The sequence below is a fragment of the Osmia lignaria genome, chromosome 6 (genome assembly GCF_051020975.1).
Source record: "Osmia lignaria lignaria isolate PbOS001 chromosome 6, iyOsmLign1, whole genome shotgun sequence".
Classification (NCBI taxonomy): domain Eukaryota; kingdom Metazoa; phylum Arthropoda; class Insecta; order Hymenoptera; family Megachilidae; genus Osmia; species Osmia lignaria.
Window position 1 is genome coordinate 7,160,366 of NC_135037.1, and position 24,008 is coordinate 7,184,373.

Genomic DNA, 24,008 nt, shown 5'->3' on the forward strand with positions numbered 1-24,008 from the left:
TTTATGTGAGCGACCGCATTTTTCGAGATTTCATTCTGTCCCGTGGTTCGTTGTTACATTTCGATGGAAATATCCCTTGTAATCGCGGATGAAGGGAGCGAAACGTTCGCACGAGGCAATAACAAAGAAACGCGGTTGTTATTACTAGAAGATTATGAAAGCATTATTTCAACAGAGAGAAAAATCTCAATATGAAAGCTTGTATAACAATTATTGCTACATTGATTAAAACTCTAATGAATCAGATGATTGGTCGAACTGACAAGGGATGCGACACACACTGATTTCAATGAAACTTATCTGGAAGGTAGTTCTTAAGAAAATATTTGATACGTATTTTTTTATATCAACCATCGTTCGCATTGAAAGGGTAATAATAGTCCTCAAAGTGAAGGGTACAATAGTCATTATTACGATTTCCATCATTTTCAGTAACCTTATTCTCTGTCAGAAAGGAAATATTTGCAACGTGAATTTTATAATACAATAAGCTGTTTTCAGAGCTGAGTATCATAAACTTACAACGAGGAAAACTCTAGTTTCAATTGCTTAAAAATCTCGAAGGTTCCAAAAGTTCTAAATATTGTATTTCGACTGAAGGTCTTACGGCCGTAAAAGTACGAAGGCGGTATTGAACATAAAAGCCCATATACTTTACAGCGGTGATTAGAACCGCGTGACACTCATACCTGCGGTACTTTCTCCAGTTACTGAGGAAACAATTAATGGCATATAAAAAAGTTTATAACGTTCAGAATGTTGTAAAAGATTGTAAAAATGATGATACTTTTAACAAACCAAGCCCGATTACCCCTCTTCGCAGGAGGTGATTTCTAATTATGTATCTAATAATCATCGCTAAATTGCAAAAAAACAAAAAATTTCAAAAACACGTATTCTCTATTTTGGTCCATAATTTATATACACAAAGTTGCAAAAAAATAAATTAACATTTAGTAAAAAAAAATAAAACAAAAATTATAAATTAACGAATAATGTTTATTAAAATTTTCTTATGCAAAAAAGTTCCCTGTTTAATGATCCATAATTAAGAAAAGAAAGCTTCCTATTATCTCCTTTAATTTCGGAGATATTTCCAAAAATATTTTCTCAACCCTTCACTTTGAGAGCTATTATCACCCCTTTAATGTGAACGATGACCGATATAAAAAAATACGTATCAAATATTTTCTTGAGAACTATCTTCCAGATAAGTTTCATTGAAATCGGTGTGCGTCGGTTCGGTATGTTCTGTTGTGAGATTAAAATATATTATTGGCAACGTCGTTCGTCTTTTCTTAACAAAAAAAGAAACTTGATATACGACGTATTGTTGGGAATAAAAATGGAATAACTGGCGATGACACAGAAGAACAAGGGCTAAATATACCAATGACATTTCATAGCTTGTTTGGGGTTTTATTAGAAACATAAACAAATAGTATTTTACAATGATCGATTGGGTTCGTTCAATAGAGGTTTACACGTTATCCCACAGACGTTCGTACCTTTATACGCTTCGAATATACCCGTCTTTACATACATACGATCAATCATTGAATTTATATTTAGACCTCTTTCACTCTCTATTTCTGCCTGGCAAAATTCCCGCACGAGTACACACCGATGATTTATCGAAGACCTTTTCACGAGATACTAAATTCGTTGGGAAATTTGTATGGTTAATTGAAATACAGTGAAATCAGAATACGTAGTATTGGCACACCTTGGTTTACTTTACAAGCAGTTATCATATTGTAGTTTTATTTGTTACACGTTCTATTTTATATAGAGTATATACTATAATAACATTTTAATTCTTAATTACAATTACTATAATGAGACTTGGTGTGCCAATTATTTTATCTCATCTACTGTATATTCAGATATTTAAAAAAAAAATACCTAGACAAATTCAACTTTATTATAATCAGATTCTCATCGTATCAAATGTTTACCTTTAAAATCTGAAAATTTCTTCCACTAATCTCGTTCTGTATTTCTCTTTCGACAAAAGTAGCTACGAAGTGTAACGCTGTCGGCAGTCGTCAAAATTCTTCGAAAGTTCGTCGATTCGTCGATTTCCACGACGTGGAACTTCCCCGCGTCTGCTGATTTCGCATTTTAAAATCAACTTTTCTCAGCGAGCTACGAAAATGGCTTAATTGTAGGAAAGAATGCGAACGGGAAGCTGCTGGATCGATCTCGTTACCGTGGATTACATTTCACTGATCAAATGGAATTGCACGACTGATTGCACAGACTTGCAGCGTATCGATATTTGCAAAAGAACGATGCGAGACGAGTGGCCTCGTTTGGCAGAGTTTCGTCTCCGTTTCGTGAAACTGACAGAGGATCTGTCGATGTCGTGAAACTAGCAAGGTTTAATGCACGCCAAAATACAGACCCAGTGTCTCCTCCCTTTGATGTGTCTCTCGTTCTGGCAGAAAAGTCTGCCGCTTATACATATACGAGTTACGTTTTCTCTCGACTTTCACGAAATCTACTCGAACCCGCAGAGCCAGTCTAACAGAGGCAGCTTTTTGTCTCGGGACATGTATTTTCTACGTCGAACGAAACGATTGAAAGAAAACTACACGGGTCAGCGAATAGATATAAAGACACGGTCGTAACGTTTTCTTTTTTCGTAGACGAAGGCAATCGTTCTCTTGAAAATTCTCTTCTCTCTTCATCCCCTTCGGTCCAGAAATTTATTCTTCCTCTTTCTTGCCAATCGATGGATGTTTAGGTCGCTAATACTCGTTGTACCAAGCTACGATTTAGGAACCTCTGTGTATCCATTTCGACCCTTAGATATTAAAGTCTAGATCTCCTTCTTTCTCCCCATAGTCAAGTTTGATCCGTCAACAGACCAGAATGACCCTCCGAAAGCTTTATCTCTCAGTCCACCCGTCGAGGAACACCGTTCGACGATTCTTCGGACTTCCGGTAGCAAGATTTCCGTAACAATCGCCCAACATCCCCCCCAAGATCGTGACGAGTCATCGGGTGGCGCTTTAACCGCCGATTAACAACCAAGGTAGAATCACGGTCACGCAGAGTGCTGCCAAACAACTGGCACACATTGCCAGCGGGCTGGCAGCTGCTTCCGGTTCCGTCTCCACCATGTAATCCTCGTCACGCTCGAATTCGCGAACTTCCACGTCGCAACGGAAACAAACGCGAGTCGTTTTTGGATGAGAACTGTCCCTCCTCAACAGGAGTGCAGATCCTTTGCGTTCGATCTTCCATCCGGGTTCCTGAAGCAGCATATGGGTCATTTTCTTTTTTTTTTTCTTTTTTCAAATTTCTACCTCGAACGGGTTGGTTCTTCTTCGCTATTGGCCCTTCCAGAAAAGTGGAATGGCTTGAAAGTTTCTTGTAAGAAGGATTCTTCAAGGTAACTTCTTCTTTAATTTCTTGCTTCTTCAAGAATCTTTGGTTCAACGATGAGGTTTCTCTACCTAAAAGAAAAAACATAAAATATTAATAGAGAGCATACTTTTCAAAATGGTTGCTTCAACATCACGCACAATAGCCTATGTAGTTTTGATCATAGAGTACATGTCTACTTGAGAATGAAATCGCATAATAATATTAAGGTAAACATCAAATGAAAATGGCTATAAAAGATACTGCATATCATAATGATTCGAAACTAATTTGACGGTGAAATGTTTAAAATATGAAAATATGATGAAAAAGAAACTGATGATGCGAGTTGGTCCGACTCGGTTACCTTGACTCAGTTAATTGGACATTATTCGAAAAAGTTGTTATTACGCGAAATAACGGGAAATCCAAGCACGAACTTGTGCCAGTTTTTGTTCGACTTAACGCGCGCCCATTACGACCCGCTGGAAACTTCGAAACTCGACTCGCAACTAGAGATTTAGTTAGCAGGTGCTTCGGATTTATGAGCATTTAATACGCAGACACTGATGCCGGTGGCGCTTCATCAACTTCCTCTACCGTACAGAGAAACGAGAATTAATCGAAGTAACTTCAGCTATTCCACCGCAGCTTCCGAGGGCGCACGACCAACTTGACTGCTAAACCCTGCACAAACTCGCGACGAAAGTTTACTAACGATCCAGCGATTTCGTGCACGCGATATCCCACCGATTAACTATGTAAGTAAACATGACCACGCTGGTATAAGGAAACTGTTGTAACTAAGAAATTCGATAGATGGAACAACACTTAAAAAAATCAGATTATACATATATAATCTCTAATCACTTGTATGAAAATGATAAAAAAAAAATACCTATTCTTTTATTTCAAACATCTGAAAATTAGAAGGCAACGTATCAATATTATAAACAAAAAACAAATCCGACTTCGAAATGTAAAATAATTTCTATTTCATTTATACCAATATTCCATAGCTATTAATAATATCTACTTAATCGTTAAAAAGGATATCAAATACATTTCAAAGTTTTCGGAGGCGGCGCAAAATTAAAAACTTTTTCTCTACTAGGAAGATCCTAACTCAGACGTCGGCAACCTATGATAAATGACCCATTTGATAATTTCAAGTAAACAATATTCAACGGGAATCAACATACCCATTGCGAATTAACTATACCGCAGTTGACGAGTGACCGCACTTAACTCGCGCAGCTCACTAGGTCTAAGGAGATACACGGGAACAAAAATGTTCCCAAGGAATAGAAAGGAATACATAATGTAATATCTCGATGTTTCAAGCAAGCGATAGATCTTTCGTGGAAAGTAAGCTGGCTCGATGGCATACGTGATCAAAGTCCTCCGTTTCTCCAGAGAAACGAAACCCATCAATAATATAACCGTGAAGACTGGTCAAGAGGTATTAAGTTCAGAAACCTGGAGAACTTTCATCGCTACGACCTCCGTCTCGTTCTACGTCGAGTTTTGTCCTAGTTTCGCATCTTCGATGACTATTAGTACCGATTAGATAGAGTTTAAGACACCGACTAGTCGGAAAAGTGTCTTTAAGACGAATTAACAATGTGTAGGCGTTAGTAGGATAATTGTGAAGGCGTTTAATGAAGGGGGAGATGGTTTCGTCTCCCCGGACGCCTTTAGTTCGGGCCGAGGACCGCTAGGTGGCGGCGAGAGATTGGTGACAATGTTCTCGCAAGCGGTCGCCCGGCATGCAATTCAAATAGTGGTTCCGAATTACAGTATGATAGGTGTCTGAGACAGGCGTCTGTTCAGTCCCACTGACGACTCTGACAGACGATCCCGAGACGAAACGCCTTTTTTCTCTCCTACAATTGAAAGAACAACGAATCCTGTAAAATATAGTCATTGCAATTTACGATGACTTCGAGGAATTTTCAATTAACGCGTTGACGCGTTAAAAAGCCTTGTATACACATCCGAGTAATTACTTGAGAAAAATACAATCGGTAGGATCTAAATTAACGATAACACAGCAGGATATGATGAACGCTATTCGCGGTATACAGGATTTCATATCGCGAGAATGGTAGATTACAACTGGTAGTACGACAGCGTAAAATGAACTGACTTAACTGGATCGACGATCGAGCTACTGGCCAGCTTTAATAATAGATGTAGCGGTGAACTTTGCTCGGGTGAATCGATCGCTCGCAACCTATAAAATGTTCCCCGCTGTGTTGATGAAACGCGAATCGGTATCGATTGAACATTTTTTTTTTTTTTTTTTCAACCCATTTCTGCGATACGCTTTTGTTCCGAAGCTGAAAAGCATACCGCTGCCAACTGCGGACCGAGAGGATAGGTACGGAGGAAGGTACAGCGTTATTGCATTTACGAAAAAATCGAGGAAACAAAGAGGGAGGGAAAAAAAGCTGTAGAAAATTGCGTTGCACGCGTATAAGCTTGTAGTTTGCCGGAGCGGAATACAGGAAACGCTGCTCGAAGTATGCAGTTCGCTGTACATTATCTCGCTTTGCTTTGTTCATCGCTCGCTCAGCAATGGTAACGAGATTCGGAAACAATGTGACTGACCTAACTTTAAAGGGAGATAGTTTCGACGACACGGTGAACATGTTAATAAATTGAACACCCTCGAGTTTCGAATACTGAATATTTAATGGAACGTGGTACGATAGACGAGCTACCGCAGAGGATATGTTACCTCAATGGCAACATCTGAATTCCAGATCTTCGGCCTTTGAAGTAACGTTTACTTGGTCGTTAAAAGCTTCTAGTGAGACGGTATGGAAAAAAAGAGAGAGAGAAAAAAAATGAAGAAAGACACACGGACGCGAGTAAAGCGAAATGCTAATTAACGGAGCTTTGCGAAGATTTTATTCTAAAGCGTTCCAATGACCTCGTGAAAGCGTATTATTCGAAGTCGCTGCTTAAGAGTGCCGCGAGCAAATTGCTTGAACGCGATGGGACCTTTTAGCGTGTTTTAGAAGGCGGAAATTTGCACATCGTTTGCATATCAACGAGCGTCGTAACAGAAACGCGAGAGCACCGCCGCTTTTTGCATACACGTGTCACGCTACGAACGAGAGTGTTTTTAAACAACGACGCGACGCGCGTCGTTTAAGCGCAATTTCAACAATTATATGTAATTCGAATGCAAAACTCATTTGCGTCAGTGGATCGAGACAAGTATTTTACATTCAAATTAAGCTTAATCGTGTTCGCGTTTATAGAGATCAGCGATCGACGCTGCTGAAAAAAATAAGAAAATTGCTAGGTGACGATGATCAGGTAGCGAATTGAAAGCTTCAATTGAAAAATTACAAAGTAATGTGACCTCTATGACTATTTTCATTCTGACGATCGTAATAACGTTAGCTACTCTAGGGATCACTAGTACTTGACACCACAGAAATACTTAATTGATATTATTGCAGTTTTTGAATTTCTGAACCCTAGAACCTTAGGATTTTCGAACAGCGAGGAGTCCACCCTCGACCCTACCTAGTTACGCCAACCTGTATGTATATCAAGCGGAAACGCGAATCATAAAACTTCCGCAATCTTTTGTTCGTTCGACTAGGAAACGTTTGCCCCGACCGCGACGTTTCAACTTTCGCGACACAATTTCGCCGCGCGGTGCACGAGTGCATAAAATGTACTTATATGTGCATTTAAATGCATACGGGCGGCGTTTACTGAAAAACAGAGTGCCCGGATGGTGGTTTCATTAAAATCCTTGAACAAAAATTGCAATAAAGAGAAAAAGGAATTACAAATTCGATTGATCGAGTGCAAAGTACTCTACATACTTCGGTTTGCAAAAGATTTCCACTCTTTCCTTTGCGCAACGAACACCGATGATTACATCGTATTAAAGGGAAAAAAGAAGACACGAACATTAAAAGAGAAAGCTGTAAAATGAGTCACGAATATAACCGTCTAAAGAAAGAAATTATTCGGCCGCGATAAATTTTGCGATACGAATAATCTTCGTTCGAATCGTTGAAATTGAAAGGAAAAAAAAAAAGAATATTTCCATTTGTATTGTACATTGCGTGTGAAAACGTTCAATATGAATGACGTGGTTAAGAGGATACAAGTCCACGAAACCTTGGGCAACAGAGGCAAATAATCTTGTTACAGGTATCGTCGCAATGACATTAGCAGGCTGACTAGAATCACCTTTTCCTAGCTTCTCGAGAATTCGCCGCGATTCGTGATCAAGCCTTCTATTTTCGCCCGCAATTACCCGCAGCCACGCAAAACAATCTCGTGAATAATTCATGGCCGAACAAACACAGCAGTACAATTTGACCGTGGACGTCAACATCTGTTCGGATGATTTCACAGAAACTCGAAAATATTTGACAACGATCTGTGTGTATCTACGCGGATACATTTTACGCGAAATCGTTGATTAATGTTCGTGAGAAATGTTTGCGTTAGAAAATCTATCTATGTATACTGTTCTGTAAAACTACTAGAATACTTGGAAAATTTTGTGCGATCAATAGGATACCTAAAAATAATTTGGGAATATGATACATAGAATACTCGAGTGATAGTTTAATATTGATTGATCCATTAATTAGAGGCCGAAATTACCAAAGGTAACATACATGTCGATATTATACAATAATTTTAATCATATCTTATTGCAATTAAAGTTCAACATTTTTGTTATTATTTTAATACCAGATGAAAAAATCATACTGTTTTTAATTATATAACATTGTGATTATATACCGCATTCGCCAAACTTTCATTTCACTTCTACTCAATTTTATTTCAGCTACCTTTTCCGGCTTAATTAAATCTGCACCCTTAATAAACACCGTGAGCGCGCCAATAACCCATGCAATAAGGAAACCGTTAATTAACAATAGAATCACTATAAAATCTTTTATAACGAGAGAAAATGATTCGAACGGTTATGAACGATGGTGCGGGTGAATGGGAACGAAGTGAAATGAATACGAGCAAATTTGTAATGAGTTCTACGTCTTGGTCTGAATAGCTAGCAACCAGACACGCTTGTAACAGCACGAGGATGAAACGTTTCTCCCATTCACTCTTTGTTCCCATTATCGGAAAATTTGCGGTACATGCGTCACGAGGAATCTTCCCGATCGTCCTCGCGTTTCCGATCAATTCGACTTGCAAAGAAATATGTTCGTCGTGTATGCGTGCGAAACTCGTATGATCTGTATTCTGGATATTGGTATCGTAAATTAGGGGACTCGTTCGACGACTATATGTAACGTAATAAGGTAAAGAAAGTAAACATGGTAAGTCACGATGACGTTAGGTATGATATAGAAAATCGATCCCAAATTACAATATGAACTGAAAAGGATTTAAAGCGTCATTCTGTATTACTGCCTCCAATCCTTTATTCAATGGCCCGTGAGATTAATTTTAATCAAATTCAACCACTAAGATTAACCAGTGACAATTGGTTCACACGTATGTACCCTATTTTCGAATTCATAACATTCGTAATGCTGCGGAGCATTGACGTTTGTTATAGTCGTCGGAAACGAGCAAGGTCGGGAGTTTGACCCAGAAAAATAAATGCCAAATGCGGCAACGCGTGTTACGATCGCGTGCGGCGTTACTTTCGATTCTCTCACGATCGAATTTTCTGCATAGCTTCGAGTACTCGACGTTCGGTAATCAACTGAACAAAGATAAACTTATTACTAACGTATTGTCAACATGATTCGCGTCTGTTATCGCAACAAAGCTATGCAAATAGAATTTTTATAAATAAATAAAATGCTTGACATATGATCGTGTAGATTCATCTATGATTAAGTGTAAGCGTGGCATACGCGATACGTTGCTTAGTAACGCTAAAACAATTGTAAACACTGTTAAAATGGATACACTTGAGAATTACGAAGCGACGAATATGGACGGCATATTTCTATCCTTAATATAACATGAGACTGGAAGTTCAAAACTTGTACATATTTACTGGGAAGGTAATAAAAATACTAATACATAAATTGTTAAAGTTACAGCTTCGAAAGATAGAAATACTGATTATTTATTTGTGTTTCACGATTGAGACCGGTTTTATGTGTGCCAGCTCGTACACAGCTTAATGCGGACTGCGGACCTCTAATTTGCATTTTATTTTTATCTTTTGCTAACTTGCTTAAATAATTACGGAGAATATTTTTTGCCTGTCAATTATATTATATTTAATGTGTTAATAAAAACACTGATATCACACGAGTTCCCTGGTACGTACCTTGAATGTGAAGCAGAGATAGAGATGAACACACGCGAGACAGTGCACGCGAGCCTCGTCTCCGTGGGGGAAACCGGTATGAAGACCGGAAGCGGAAGCAGGCAATCGTGCACGTGAAACGTACACGTTGTCACAATGAAGTAGGAAGAACGAAAAAGAATTTGTACAGAGAGACGATGCGTGTCGAAGGAGCACGAACAGCGCGCGTCCTACCTCAACCACGTCTGACGCGCGAATGAACACCCGCGAAGAGCGATGTCGCGCCGGGAGGCGGGAGACTAGAGCCACGCCAAGGGAAGAGTACGCGCAACAGACCCTACTACCGGTTGCTCACGACTATACCGCGCTCCTCATTGGTCCTTTCCGCCGAGAGCCGAAAGCCGATTGGTCCACGGGGACAACGAGCAGATGGTCGATTTCGTTCGAGACTTTCGCGGCAACAGACTCCGCTTCGGATAAAATGAAAAGAATGTTAACGGGACCGAAAAACTAGTTTCAAGCTAGTCCACGTTGCAAATGGTAACCGATACAAGATATAAGATCATTTTCAACGAATATTAGAAGAATGAAGACGTGAAAATAGAAAATGAGAAAGGAAATTTGAAATATGAAAGCTTTGAAAATTGAAAATTTGAATTACAATATGAAGAGAGGTGTTTTGAATTATTATTATGATACGCTATAACACACAAAATAATTGAAATTGATAGCCAACGATACATTATCTTATACATGGATTTGTGTCTAATCGTATGACTGCTAAATCTTAAAACATTCCGTTATTTAAGATTCATGATATGATGCAACTAAAATTATCTTTATTAATATACGCCGCTAATCAACATCGATTCAGAATTTTCTGAATGACACAGATAGATGGTTTATCGTTAACTTATCTCTGCGCGTATAGTTCCTCGTGTACGAAATAAAATTGCTTGTCAAAACCATCCAGTCAAAACATATTCAGGCTCTGTTTCGCGTAGCCCATAAAAAGTAGAAGTTTTTTCATAAGGTAAGTCGAGAACTCGACAAACTACTCCAGTTATGGAGAACTTTAGCAATCGTGTCAAACGATGGTTGAATCCACTAACCTGGATTCCTGGGTTGTTTCCATAACAATCACAAATACGATTGAACATCACAATTTCTATCGAGAATCTAAAAACTGGAAGAACGTGAGGTCCATTCGAACGAAACGGCGAAACGAATTATTCCGTTCCATCGACAAATAAAAAGAAGAATATTGTATAAAGCTTTCGGGTTTATCCTTCGACGATTCCCAACGGAACCGCAAATAATTCGTTGATGAAAATCGACGAAGAAATGATGCAATCGCGATTGCGGTGTAAATAGCCCTTGCCATGACCGCAGATCGCAATTAACTCGAGGTACGTCAAGCTAATAGCCCGTAAGGCCTGTCCGACTATCTTGTTACAGATTAGGAAGGTACTAATGCGCGTGCAATGGGAGAGTCATGTCAACTATAACGACCATTGGCTTGGAAACATATTTCTCACGAACCAGTGTAACGATAACCTCGAACGAAACCAGAGAATTTTAGGAAAACGGAAATATTTTTCTCATCTAAAACATCCTTAAAAATTCTTGAAAAATAATATTGGAAATGAATGGTCATGAAGAAAACTCTCAAATAAAGCTTAGAATATGACTAGAATTGCTCGGTTAATTTGAGTCAATAAATTTAAGCGCTGGATTAAGTAATTAATCCTCAATAATTAATGTCTGATTGTATTAAGCATAATTATCTACACAGTGCAAATCCTGATAAATCTGTAATTTACTAATTCCTCATTTATCAGCTGCAATTTTTCACAGTATAATTCAATTTCAATTACCACAGATTCGTAATTAAAGAACTTTTTGAATATTACAAAATAGAAATATGATGAATTTGTCAGAACAAATGATCGAATTTGTTCACGATTACATGGTTCATTTAAACACGGATATCAAGATCCCTGCTGATCATATTTTCCCCTGACCCTCCGAGGTTGAAAGATCTCTCAATTTCTCTTCGACCCTTCCTCATTTCCATTCCCTCCCTCTTTATTCCATTTTCTTATTACAACTTTTCACTGTCTGCCCCTTCTTCACTCAATCATGCGTATCGTAATTGCACACCTGTTCGCCCACCTGGAAACAATATCTCGTTACTCGTAATCCTCCTTCTTTTTTTTCGTCACGCGAGGATTATGTAATAAACGATGAAGATAACCTTACCGGAGGTTACATCGATACAGAGGAAATATGTGTGGTAGCTAAATGAAAAATTCCTTATCGCGAGGCTACACGGATATCGAGTTCGTTTATTGCCGTGGCTGATATTGTAGTTCGTATCGTATTATCAAGGAAACGATCGGAGCACAATAAGCAATGAAGAATGTTTTTTCGGTGGCCATCGGTTCGGTACGAAAATAAATAAAAAAGAAAATATTTGTTTTCTCTCCGAAAACCACCAATACTGTCCAGAAAAATAAAACAATAAATTTTCAACAGTTAAAGAACGTTAACGACTTTCTCGCTATTCGTGTTTTTTCAGATTCGAACAAATTTCAAGCAGGTTTTGCTTAGAAGACGGACTGGAAATAAAGTAACCCTATTTCAATTTTTCTCGGCTGTAAAAGAATTTCTAGGCTAATATTCCCATAAGTATTCGAGAAGAGCCAGCGGCTAGTTATTTACGCGAAGGCTTACAATCCGAGCGTAGACTACACGGCTGACAGAGGATTTACATGAGAAATCTCGCTGTCCCTACTCTGTTCCCTGTTTTATACGTTTCTTTTCGGACAGACGTATCCCGTAAATCTACCGATGCTTCCATTTCGCATGAAATTGGATTGCCATCCTTCTCGGTGTAATTAGCCTCAATCTTAATTGTTTCTGTTAGAAAAATTAATTTTGAAAACGCGTTAAATGCGTATCGTACGGTCCGTGCGAGTTTGCTTCTTTGCCAGTAGAAAAGAAGCCAATGACCGTTTATCGTTTACTTCTGACCCCGAGATCTCGTCAAAGAGCGCGTTAATGCAATTACAGATTCGACGATTCTCGAGGTACGGTTCGGGTGATACTATTTCTAGAAGAGGAAGAGAAACGGAAGGAAGAAACACCTATAGTGAGCACCCACTGAACGAGGATTCGAGGGCAAAGATGATTGTGGTCGTAGAAGAAAAGAAAACGACAAGAAAGGGATTCAATTAGATCGTTAATGGAGCTTGTATACGAGACACTTGCAGCCACTTGCGGTCGCTGGACCGAGGCTGCGATTCACACTGACCTGACCAGGATTACTCGTCAACTTCTATCGTCGTCTCTCCCCTCGCTCTTTCTCGCGACAAACTTTGGGCATCTCTCCAAGACACCGCTAAAATTGCGTGCCATGTTAGAAATTCAGGGCAGTTTGAACTTGGCTCGATGCATCGCCAGCTGAATTTCACCACCACCAAGTGCACCTGCGATTGGACGAGTCTGAACCTCGGAATTCGCGCAAAATCTTATGGATTTTTCCTCTCTAGAAACCCCATCGAACGAGACATTTCATGAATTGAAGGATTGGTACCGATCAAAGAAAGAAGATACGCGTTTGAGGATTTCCTGATTGACGTTTAATACTTTCAATGGTATTGGATCGAACCACAGCTGCTTCGGATTTTAAAGAAAAATACCATGGAACTTGAAAGCTGTTCAATCCTGCTTTAGGTATAGATTACGTTAAGTTAGACAGTTAAATAATTCTTGGAATTAAGCGTCTGTCGACGCATTTCCATATTATAATCTTACCGCGTGACATTTGTCGTAACCAGGAAATATAAAAATTTCCTGTTGTGTCGTTAAACAGTTTCAGATATCACGTATGAATAATTTAAAACAGAAGTATCAGGGATCAAAGGATACACGTATATTATTTCGAACGAGCGAATGAATAACATTGCCAACAAAAGAAAGTTTAGTAATTAATATTACTTTAGCAACTTGGTTTAGTAATAATTGTTGTTGTTGAGGAATTTGATCGAGTTATTGTGAGAAACTTTTCACGTAGACTGAAAACGTTTCAGCAAGGCTGTTGTGCGTGTGTGTGTACATAATATCCAACATTAATAAGATACCTTATTTCTTACTTACCTTTTGTTTTATTTCTTCAGTGGAACCACACAAAATACAGATAACAAAAAAATTCGCCGAGTCCGAAGTAAAAAAAGTCACTTCGTGCTGAATTTCATGAGGAAGAAGGATTTAAAACGCGACATCAAACAGCATTCAATGCAAATGCTGAATTAAACGAGACAAAGTCAATTAACAAACAAAATCAAATCGTGAGAAGCAGCATAATATTTCATATGCATAACGAATTTATGCTGTATCAGATGTATGAAATATAAAAATCTCGTCGTTGAAAAATGTGCAAAATTGTATTTAAAATTTTATAACACACTTTAAATGCAATAAACTGTGCCAGAAATGTACTTCCCAGTCAGCTAAATTAAATTTGCATAATTTACGTGGTATTGACTTTTACATACAACGCCATCTGTTCACGTTCGTTAAAAACAACTGAATAATTTTAAACAAAGTCAATATAAACTTTATTACTCATATTGCAATATTTTTGTTAAAGTATTCTGAAAAAGGTATGAGGAAACATAATGCAATACTTCTGTCCTGATAACTCGGTCGATAATATAGGTATCTTTAACTTATATATTGCAAAGAGTAGTTTGAACGACGAGAGAACCTAATTGTTCTTAATTAGAGTAAATTGAAGGTTACCAGGGGACAAGTAAATGTGAACCAATCCATAGTACAGTACTCCTGTTAACCAATCCTGAGACTCGCTTTTACCGACGACCACCAATCATAAGGCAAAACTTATCGACGCTAGGAACGCCAATTCGATGCCCTAGATTAAACTGGATATAATCGCTCTGTTTTTCTTACCCTAATATTTCGCCTAATAAAATTGCCAATGAACAATTTTCAAACTGTAAGAAATCTTCCATTAATTATCCTCCAGACCTTACTTTTAAATCAACGTAACTTCGTATATAGAATATTTCATACATCTGACACCTATCACGTAGCTTCTTATCAATTATGTACTATATAATAGTTACAAAGACTGTATTGCAACATTGTAACAATAATTGTATTGCATAGATAAAATGATACAAAAGACGTGTTGTAAAAAGTACTTACCTCTGATGTAGGAACGAAGGCACTAGGTCCATCGAAAGCTGGTACTGGCACTGGAAGTCCTCTATCCTGTAAAAAAATTTATGTTGCTACTTTATTTCTGGCAAATTATTGTAATATGGCAAAGGAAGCCGGATAGTTCACATGCCCGGCTAGCTCAGTCGGTAGAGCATGAGACTCTTAATCTCAGGGTCGTGGGTTCGAGCCCCACGTTGGGCGAATTTTTTTTCTTACCCATTTATAAAATTCCAGATATATAAATTACTGTTCCTATTTCAATAAACAACATTAGTATAAAATTTACATTAAACAAAAAGAAAAAACAGGAATATACTATGTTGTTGTATCTGAATGAAATGTCACGTCAACCTAGCATAAATTTGTGTTTTGCTATTATTATGTATTTTTATATGTGTCATGCAGAACTATCGATCAGTCTTTACATAGTACGCTTGCTGTTATTGATTGTAAAAACAACTTCTAAAAACATAACCGCTATTTTTATTATGTATTGCAAACTATTTAACTTTTTTTCTTATTATCTTAAATATATTGCAAGATAATTTTTAATACTGACAAGCGCACATTTTGTGAAATTTATGACTCTTGCAATTTTCATTTTTGTTATACCTAGCAGAAAATCATTAATCTTTAAATTACCAATTTTTGTATTACAGTTAGTATCTATCTGGTGAAGTAGATAATGGTAAGGAAAAAGAAAAAGCATAGTACATAATCACAAATACGTGACAGTGGCCGTCAAAGTGTTAACAATCTGGCGGAATAATTATTAAACTTATCGGCTGCTTTATAATCGTTTTAAGCATGTCTGGCATGGTGCAACGATGAAGTTAAAATGGGCTGACGTATTTTTAGGGTACGTTTCGAAGCTGCTCCATAAATAGAGTGTTTAAACAAGTCCATTACTGTTAATCGTTGCTCCTTCTTTTCGAAAGCCTGATGCACGAAGGTATTGTTGAAAGAGAAGTTTTGCGCGAACCAAGAATATTATTCTCGATGTTTCAAAGAAATAAAAATAGCCTTTTCTCGAAATTGAACGACCACGACCAACCGTTTATTTACGAGGAACACTTCGAAAACATAAAATTGCTCTACGGAGCGTTTACTGTTTCTAAATGGTTACAAAGCGAGATGTTCGGATGGGTGTTCATAAAATAAATGATTCAGAGGATGAAAAACCATCCCGAGTATTCGAGTAATCGTAAACTTCTGCGTTTGTTACTTTTTCCTAATTTTAGGAAAACTCTGCCAGTAATTACAGTTTATGTGACATAGCAATGATAGAAAATGAAATAATTAAAAATTGAGCATGGCGCTTACCTTAACCATCTCCAGGATCTCCGCACACTTGATTCTAACATTCTGGAAAGGGCAGTTGACGCTGAGTCTCAATATCACCGGCAGATGCAACGTGACCAGGCTGAGATACTTGTTCGCCTGCGCTTGCCTCGGACCATCCAGAGCGTTTCCGAGATTAAGCATCCTGCCGACGTCGCCAGGAGTGACGTCAGGACTCTCCAGTACCCTGCCACTCTTCGAAGAGACATCTTCGTCCTGCGAGAGTGGTCTCTTGATCTGTCCAGCGCTGAACTTCCTCTCCTCGTTCTTGCGAAGATAATCTTGCGGCTGTTCAGGACGAGCGCATCGCTGACGTTCCTCCAACGATTCGTCAGTGTAAATCTCGAAATTTTTCACCTGTATATCCTCCGCACGATTATCTTCCTGCCTATGATAAATCTCGTTCGCGTTTTCATTTTCAAAACCGTCCAAAGTGTTGAACACCACCCCGTCACCTCGGTTCCTGATGCTGATCTCTGCCTCGTCGAAGGATATGTCGTCCACGTTGTCGTAGCACAGACGATCTCTCGTCAGGATATCCCCTTTCGAACGATAATTCAAATTTCTACGATCGAAGTTCGCGCCCAAATTCTCGTCGAACTTTGGACTCTTCCCATAGATCCTGGTGTCCGAATCCAACTCGTCGTCCTCCAGCTGTTTCTGCTTGGCACCTTTCACCTTCACGTAGTTTTTCGTTCTCGGCCTATCCTCGAGGCACACCTCGTTCAATCTTTCGTTCGACGATGAGCCAAGGTACTTCTTCTCGCTCTCGTTGCTCGAGCCGAAACGCGTCTCCGAATTATCCTTAAACCTGAGACATCGATCCTGCGTGTCTATCTTGAAGCCCTTCCCCTCGTCGGACGAGGTCGAATGACTGGACCTGTAGCTGTCCACGTCAGCCCCGTATCGTCTCCTCTCGTTCGGTGTTCCGTAGCCAGTATCGTTCACCAGACGTCCATCGACACAGTCGAACGAACCCGAAGGATATCTCTCGGAACACTCCAAACTGTTGTCCTCCAGGAAGGCAGGGATCTCGGTGACGCTCTGTGGGAAGAAACCCTCCGTTCTGAAGGTGTCCTGGACCAGCTGTTGCTGATGACCAACTGCCTGCACGTTTTTCGGCGCTGACTTGCTCGGCGATCGCTCGATGCTCATGTCGTATCTTCTCGTGGAAAGAGAACAAGTTGATGTTTATTAAAGAGTAGGCGCAAGGGAAAAATTGCAAAACGCGGAAGTGAATGGAACACGCGCTAAGTTTCTCTGACCGTTTAATGAGTACCGAAGGATCATTATATCAACGAGTCTAAAGTATTGCATCTATCCGCGAAGCGACCGGTTCGACGTACATCAATCTTTTCTTTGATTAAAACGCGATTCGTACGCTGTCGTCGACGCAGCGGTCGTAGGTTTTGCCGGATCGTCAGGCAAACTCGTTGCGAGTAAGTATCTTACAGAAATTAATGATACCAAAACAAACTGGCAATGGTACAACGTCTGTCTTTAATGCTTCTTCTCGTAATCTCCTTTTCGTTTTATTACACGTACCGAGCTCGTTTCACCAGCTGCTTACGAGGATTACAAGATCATACCCAGCATTCCACGACGGTCTAAGAAACGAACGTCCAACGGAAAGGTCGAGCGGTTTGTAAAGAATAAAAAAAAAACACAATTTGCGATAAAACGAAGCGCAAGACGGTGACCTGGAACTTCTGAGCGGCAGTGTACGGTTGCGTGTACAGCGCTAGCAACTAGCAATTATTAGGCTTCTTTTATTGTTAATTAATAAGAAGTACAGGGGAAACGTGTCTCGACATTAGCTTTTATTTCTCCATGTTCTCTGCATGCAAGGACAAGAGGTTCTCCGTTAGGCTCTGTCCAGACTAAAACTAAAAACCAATAGTGGTTCCAGGCTGTACACTCACCCAAGAGAAACCTACGTTGCAACCGAGCGCAGAAAAGAAAAATATTCTCGAGACGAAACCTTCTCGATATCGACACGCGTCGCTTTATCGATAGAAGACGCGTACACCGTAGCCAGCACTCACCTTCCATCTTGGCTCTTGAACTTTCCCCCGACGTTCTCGGCGTCCTCCATCTCACCGGTGTCGTCCCAGTGATTCGGGCTTCCAACACCACCGAGCCACCCCTCGACCGTGTTCCTGGCCGCCGCCAGGGCGATGTTCCTGGCAGTTTCATCCCTCGCGCACAAAGGCGCTAAAAATCTGCTAACGATCTCCACCTCGTCGCCCTTTGTCGAGGCGCCGCTTCCCGTCGAACTATTCGGATCTCTGTACATCTCGTCTTATACTCTTTTTTTCCCTTTTCTCCCCTCGATTTTCCTCCTACGTATCCGCTTCTGTCCACTTCAATTCTTTTCCCTCGCCGACCGACACCAGCTTCTCCACGCGATTGCGATCGCGATTCAAAACAGTGTAATTTAATAGAATCTATGATACTTATGATACAAGTTGAGTCACCTCTCTGGGATCCTTTTTCTCGTTAATCTCGTCGAGACTAGGACAAAACTGGAAAATAAAAGCGAGAGGAGATTCTTACAACGACATTCAGGTTAGATCGACACCGATCACGAATCGGTTCTAGCTTGAACGAGGGAAAGAGGACGGGGGGATAAAATTGGAAAGATATTCGAAGGGCCACGGTAGAAGAACCCAGGGTAATTACGGTCGTTTCGTCGCGTTTCGCAGCGAGAATCGGCCGTAAAACTCGTTTCCCGAGGATTTTACTGGCGGTGCAACTACGGTAGTGGTTGCAGGGGGATAGAAAGTAGGCGGTGTCGACTGTCTAGCACCGTGAAGGAGGCTCGTTTCACGGGAAAGAAGGAAAAAGAAAGACAGGAAGAGAGACGATCGTAGGTAGCGCACCTTTGAAAGGAAACGATCGATCGGACACTTTTTTAAGGAACCGATCGATCGTACCACTTTTCCTTCTCCGATTATCCTTCCGTTCGATCCCCGTTTCTCTGCTGCTTCTTTCACGTCGCGCACTGTTCGCCGCGTTTCTTGTTTCTCGGTTTGTTGCAGTTATGGCAACGGATTACATTGTTCTTTACATCGTTACACGTCACTTCTCGCTGGCCTTTGATTTCCTCGGGTTACAACGATCTTCCCGTTAATCCATGTGAATGTCTGAAACGAAAGAAAAGGAAACAACGATCAATTAGATTCCAAAAATGCCGTTAATTACGTATGTATGTAGATTGCTTTTAAAGACAAGCGTAAAAAATTGTCAAGATCAACTATGTTTTCTTAAAACGGTATATTATTCTTTTTCCATTTCTAGAAGAATAACGCGTGTTTGGACGTTTTCAACCAGTCACAATACAAGGTCGTTCGATGTGTGAATAAAAGAATAAACGTTTGCACTGATGCAATACTGCAATCGTCGAACCGCTGATGCTTGTACACGTATTATCACTTCCGGATTGATAAAATAATCGCACGTTTCACAAACGGAACACTTGCTATCACAAAATATAAACATTCAACATGCAATGTATACCGATGAATATTCTTCCCCGAGTAACGAGCTGCCAACGCGATGCTACTTTTCCCCCACAAAAATGATCACTTTCCATTTATTATTATTATTATTTGATCCAGACATAATACAAATCATTTAGTAACATGACTGTAATCCCGCAGAGGTGAAGTATTACCTGTATACAGGGCCGAATAACTTAAAAATAACTTAAGACTATATGTATATTGGGCTGTGTTTCCGAATGGCCCCACCAAAATTGAGAACTCAGGTTCGATATATACCCTAAATTGACTACAAGAAACCGATTAAAGTTTGTTTCTGAGCTGGATGTCTTACCGTTTTCGAGATATCGTGGTAAGGTTGGGTTAGATTAGGTTGGGTTCTGGGTATGCGCAGTATCGAATAGCGCATGCGCAGTATTGAATAGCGCATGCTCAGTATCGAATAGCGCATAGGTAGTCCCAAAATTGTACAAAAATTTCTTACTCCGATATCTCAAAAACGGTAAGACATCCAGCTCTAAAACCAATTTCAATCGGTTTCTGGTAGTCAATTTAGGTTATATATCGTACCTGAGTTCTCAATTTTGGTGGGGTCATTCGGAAACTTATCCTTTGTGAAAATAGATTTAATGATATTTGCAAAGACAAATAACAGAAATAATTAAAGGGATGAAAATTAGACAGTTCCATTCTGAATTAGCGAAGAATAACGCTGTCTGTTATCGATTTCCTGGCGGGCTTATTGGAATTTCAATTTGCTCCGCTTGATAGGGATCGACCAGCTTAATATGTATCCATCCGAAGCAAAACGTAACGTCGTCGACAATGTAACCGAAAGCTAATAGAGAAGCACTTTTCCGAACGCTGATTATTATCGTCGATCGAACATTACGCAACGGGAACAATAGAAAGCCAAGCCAAAGAAGAAGACCTTCCGAACTTCGCCCCGTAACTTAATCACCGTTGCATTCATTTTCTGCTTTGATCCTTATAATTGGTATGATTCTAGATTGAAAAAGAAAATGTTCATCGATCGTGCCCTGTTGGCCGTTCGTCTGGAAATACGAACGAGCCATTATATCGGACCGTTTACACAATTAGTCGATGTCAGTCTGCGGCAGTCTTCCCATTGATTGATCGACCCCCACGGGAGAAGGCCTAGGTCAAGGCTGGCGGGGTCAGGAAATAAGAGAGGTCGCGTGAACGCTGCCGCAACTTATCGAGAAAGGGGAGACCGAGCCAACTGCTATCTTCGAGAGGATAAAAAGGGGTGCGTCTGCCAGGAAAAACCCACCTCGATTTCTTATTTATAATATACAATATAAGTGTTTTATCAAAAGGGAAAACCTATTCGTCATCAACGGATATTTGTATCGATACCGTATCCGTTATCGCTATTACCACTTCAGGACGTTTTTCTAATAAAAGTACAATTCTGCTTATGATAATATAAAATTTTTTTTAATTTTTTTTCTTTCTTTTTTTTTGAAAAAAGGGCACTGACCCAGCGAGAGGAATATTAAAAAGCAGAACCGCGTGAAGGATGAACCAGGTCTCTTGTTTCTCGTATCGAGCCTCGCGATCGATGCTTTTGCGAAAAAAGGCCTCGTTGCGAGCGGCTTGTTCTTGGAAAGAACAAGAGAGGGAACAAGAAGAAGGAAGAAGGGAGAAAAAAATGAGCATTGTGCACGGACGGAAATTTCAACGGGACACAGAATCAGCAGCCTGTGTACTTACATACACCGAGGAACGATCCGCCACAGGCGTTTTCCGTGTTTTTACGCAAGGGGAAAACGCGCGTTTCGGTGCGTGGGATCGAATTCTTTCCACTCGAAGCTTTTTATTACCCTTTCAACGCCGCGAAGATTTACGCAATTTCACTTTGTTCCAAAGTAGAACGCATCTTAGAAACCTCGCTTAATACCAGATCGATCCTTCGAAACTTTCTTAATTTTATTGCCAGGTCACGTTATAGCGCTATCACCATTCGTTTGCTTTAGTTTCTTTCTTTTGTTTCTTCACGCTTCGTTTATCAAGGTTTTTGTTACGGATGCTGGTTAAATTTGTAGCAATGCTAGTTACAACTTCACGCTGTAATTACTGTTTCCCTTTGCTTATTAACTCATTTGCCGTTTATTATATTTAAGCTGTCTCAACGCGAACCTATCATTACCCTCGTTTCGATTCGCATATCAGTTTTAGAAACGCGGATCTGATTACTTTGCCCAATCTCTGTGCGGAAGACAAGAACGAGTAGAAATGCACGCACGATGATGGTAGAACGTGGCATGGTTTATCGCCGGAGGAGACAAAAGCAAAAAGGAAAATAAAAGAAAAACCGAGAAGAAGCAATGGAAAAAGGAAAATAAGGAAGGGAAGAAAGAACAGAAAACGGCGATTCAAGCGTTTCTCCGCGGCGCGGCGATCTCCGGAACGATCTAAATATTTATAATTCCCCAAAGCCTAACCCCTTCCTATTCGCACCGCTATGAATTATTAATGGCCAGCCGTGCTACCGTATGCCGGTGCACGTTGCCGTGCATTCCTGATATCTGTACTTTGTCTTCATGATAGATATAAGGATGCTCTCGCGGATGTACGGGGCGATAAAACGCTCGTCTCACGTGCCGTGGCCCATTAGAATTTAATGAAATCGGGATAAATCAAAGCGCGATCGCGGTCGGTGTAATTGAAAACGAACGGATTCATCCGCGACCAATTTAGCATCTCGTGGAAAGAATAGGAGTTTCATTCTAAAGGAACAATCGGTATTCTCGCGCAGCCATCAAGAATAACTTTGATATTTTTATCTGCTAAATCAAGGTTTCGTCGAGTGTTAATTAACGAGTGTAAAGATGTAATTTTGCAGTGTCTGAAAATCAATTTTTTTTTGTTTTGCTTCATTTCTATCATAGACGAATGATGAATTTTCTAGTCGATTGATAGCGTGGCTAAAGGGTTAATGCATCGGTAAATTTACGAGCAGCGGTTCGCCGCTTTAGAAGCGAGGTCGAAGGAAATCGTTAGGACCGTTCGTGTTTCTAAAATCACCTCGGGAGCCGAGGGTAGCTCACCTGTGGATAGCCTTAGCCAAATGGCGCCCCTAGAGTCCGTCGCGTCGCGTCGTCTCGCGTTGCGACGCCGGATCGATTCGACGATAACGGTGCAGGGACATAAAGCTCGCTAAACGCTAACCGCCGTTACGCCTGTTCGCCTCGATGCTTAACGCAAATTGCAAAACCGTCGGCTCGGTATTACGACCTTGTGACACGCGACAAACTCTCGACTAACCCTCCATCTTCGACATCGATTATTCATCGATCGTTAGATCTTGGATAAAATTGATCTATTCAAAAAGTATAGAATAATAAATGAAAATTATCCAAGAAATTTTGATTCTAATTAACGTACGAAAAACGAAAGTGCTGTTATACGAAAATTTCTATTATCCACCTTGCTAATTCCTATTAATTGGAATAACGAAGGTACTTAATCTGTTCCGAGAGAAACGAGTCGGGAAACGTTCGTCGGTTAATTGCATATAGATCGAGCGATAAAGCACGAAACGACGAGCTGTTGCAAAAACTGACATTGAATTAAATAAACGTTCCCGCCGTTCGAACTGCCGGTTTCACGGTAAAAGTGAACCGCGCTCGCCGTTGCGAAATAATCGTTCGACTTGCAGCCGCGTACATCAACCATCCGGAAATATTCGGAAATTTCTCGTGGGTAAGATTCGTGGAAGGTATCCATTGAAAATAATAAAATTCCAACCGTCCGGGAATAAACGCGTTAAACGTTAGAATTGAATTTTTCGACTGGTTTTAAAACGTTCAATCGCTGACGGTGGTGGAACGGCGTTAACCTGAAATTACATTCGCTTCGGTTAGCCTAGCGATATTCCCGTGGTCTGTGTAGTACTTGTTGAACGTTATTCACCGAGCCGTGGGGAACGAGAATTTCACAGATTTAACGTGGCTGACCATCAGCGTCCGGACGCGCATAGCAAATGCAACGACGGGCTTGGGTGTCGGTCGCACGGATCCGGCATAACAAGTAAGAGAAACGGTACCTAAAATAATGTACTTAATATCGTCGGCTACCATTTCCCAGCTGGTACGCCCTCCATTCAACAGAGAACAGATGTACGGATACTAATGGACACACACAAACCATTGTAACGTATGGTTTCCAAGCTATGCATGCAACACTTGTTGAACATTAGTCTCCAGCCAGGCTGAGTTTCGCGGATTCAGAATCGTTGA

At 40.2% G+C, this 24,008-nt stretch overlaps 2 protein-coding genes and 1 non-coding gene across 7 annotated transcripts in view; 1 reads left to right on the forward strand and 2 right to left on the reverse strand.

Moving 5' to 3' along the window:
* Sesn (Sestrin) overlaps window positions 1-24,008 on the reverse strand; it is a 117,358-nt gene that overhangs the window by 80,750 nt on the left and 12,600 nt on the right. For all 3 annotated transcript variants that reach the window (XM_034317924.2, XM_034317926.2, XM_034317925.2), the window contains exons 2-5: window positions 19,123-19,386; window positions 18,286-18,765; window positions 16,223-17,402; window positions 14,885-14,950 (exon numbers count right to left, since the gene is read on the reverse strand). In XM_034317924.2, the coding sequence (XP_034173815.1) occupies window positions 14,885-14,950; window positions 16,223-17,402; window positions 18,286-18,536 (1,497 nt within the window). In that variant the 5' untranslated portion in view covers window positions 18,537-18,765; window positions 19,123-19,386. The remainder of the gene's footprint in view (window positions 1-14,884; window positions 14,951-16,222; window positions 17,403-18,285; window positions 18,766-19,122; window positions 19,387-24,008) is intronic.
* On the reverse strand, window positions 1,888-9,955 carry LOC117601314 (uncharacterized). Of its 3 annotated transcripts, none has more exons than XM_076688906.1 (2): window positions 9,674-9,955; window positions 1,888-3,464 (listed from the first exon to the last, which is right to left on the reverse strand). In XM_076688906.1, the coding sequence occupies exon 2, from the start codon at window positions 3,279-3,281 to the stop codon at window positions 3,018-3,020; it is 264 nt and encodes an 87-aa protein (XP_076545021.1). In that variant the 5' UTR covers window positions 3,282-3,464; window positions 9,674-9,955; the 3' UTR covers window positions 1,888-3,017. The 3 variants fall into 3 exon arrangements, 2 of the variants coding, with proteins under 2 accessions (XP_076545021.1, XP_076545022.1); XM_076688907.1 differs by lacking the exon at window positions 9,674-9,955 and adding an exon at window positions 3,740-4,246; XR_013062317.1 differs by lacking the exon at window positions 9,674-9,955 and adding an exon at window positions 4,575-6,958 and having other exon boundaries at window positions 3,281-3,464.
* On the forward strand, window positions 15,028-15,100 carry TRNAK-CUU (transfer RNA lysine (anticodon CUU)). Its single transcript has one exon. It is a non-coding gene; the product is annotated as a tRNA-Lys (tRNA).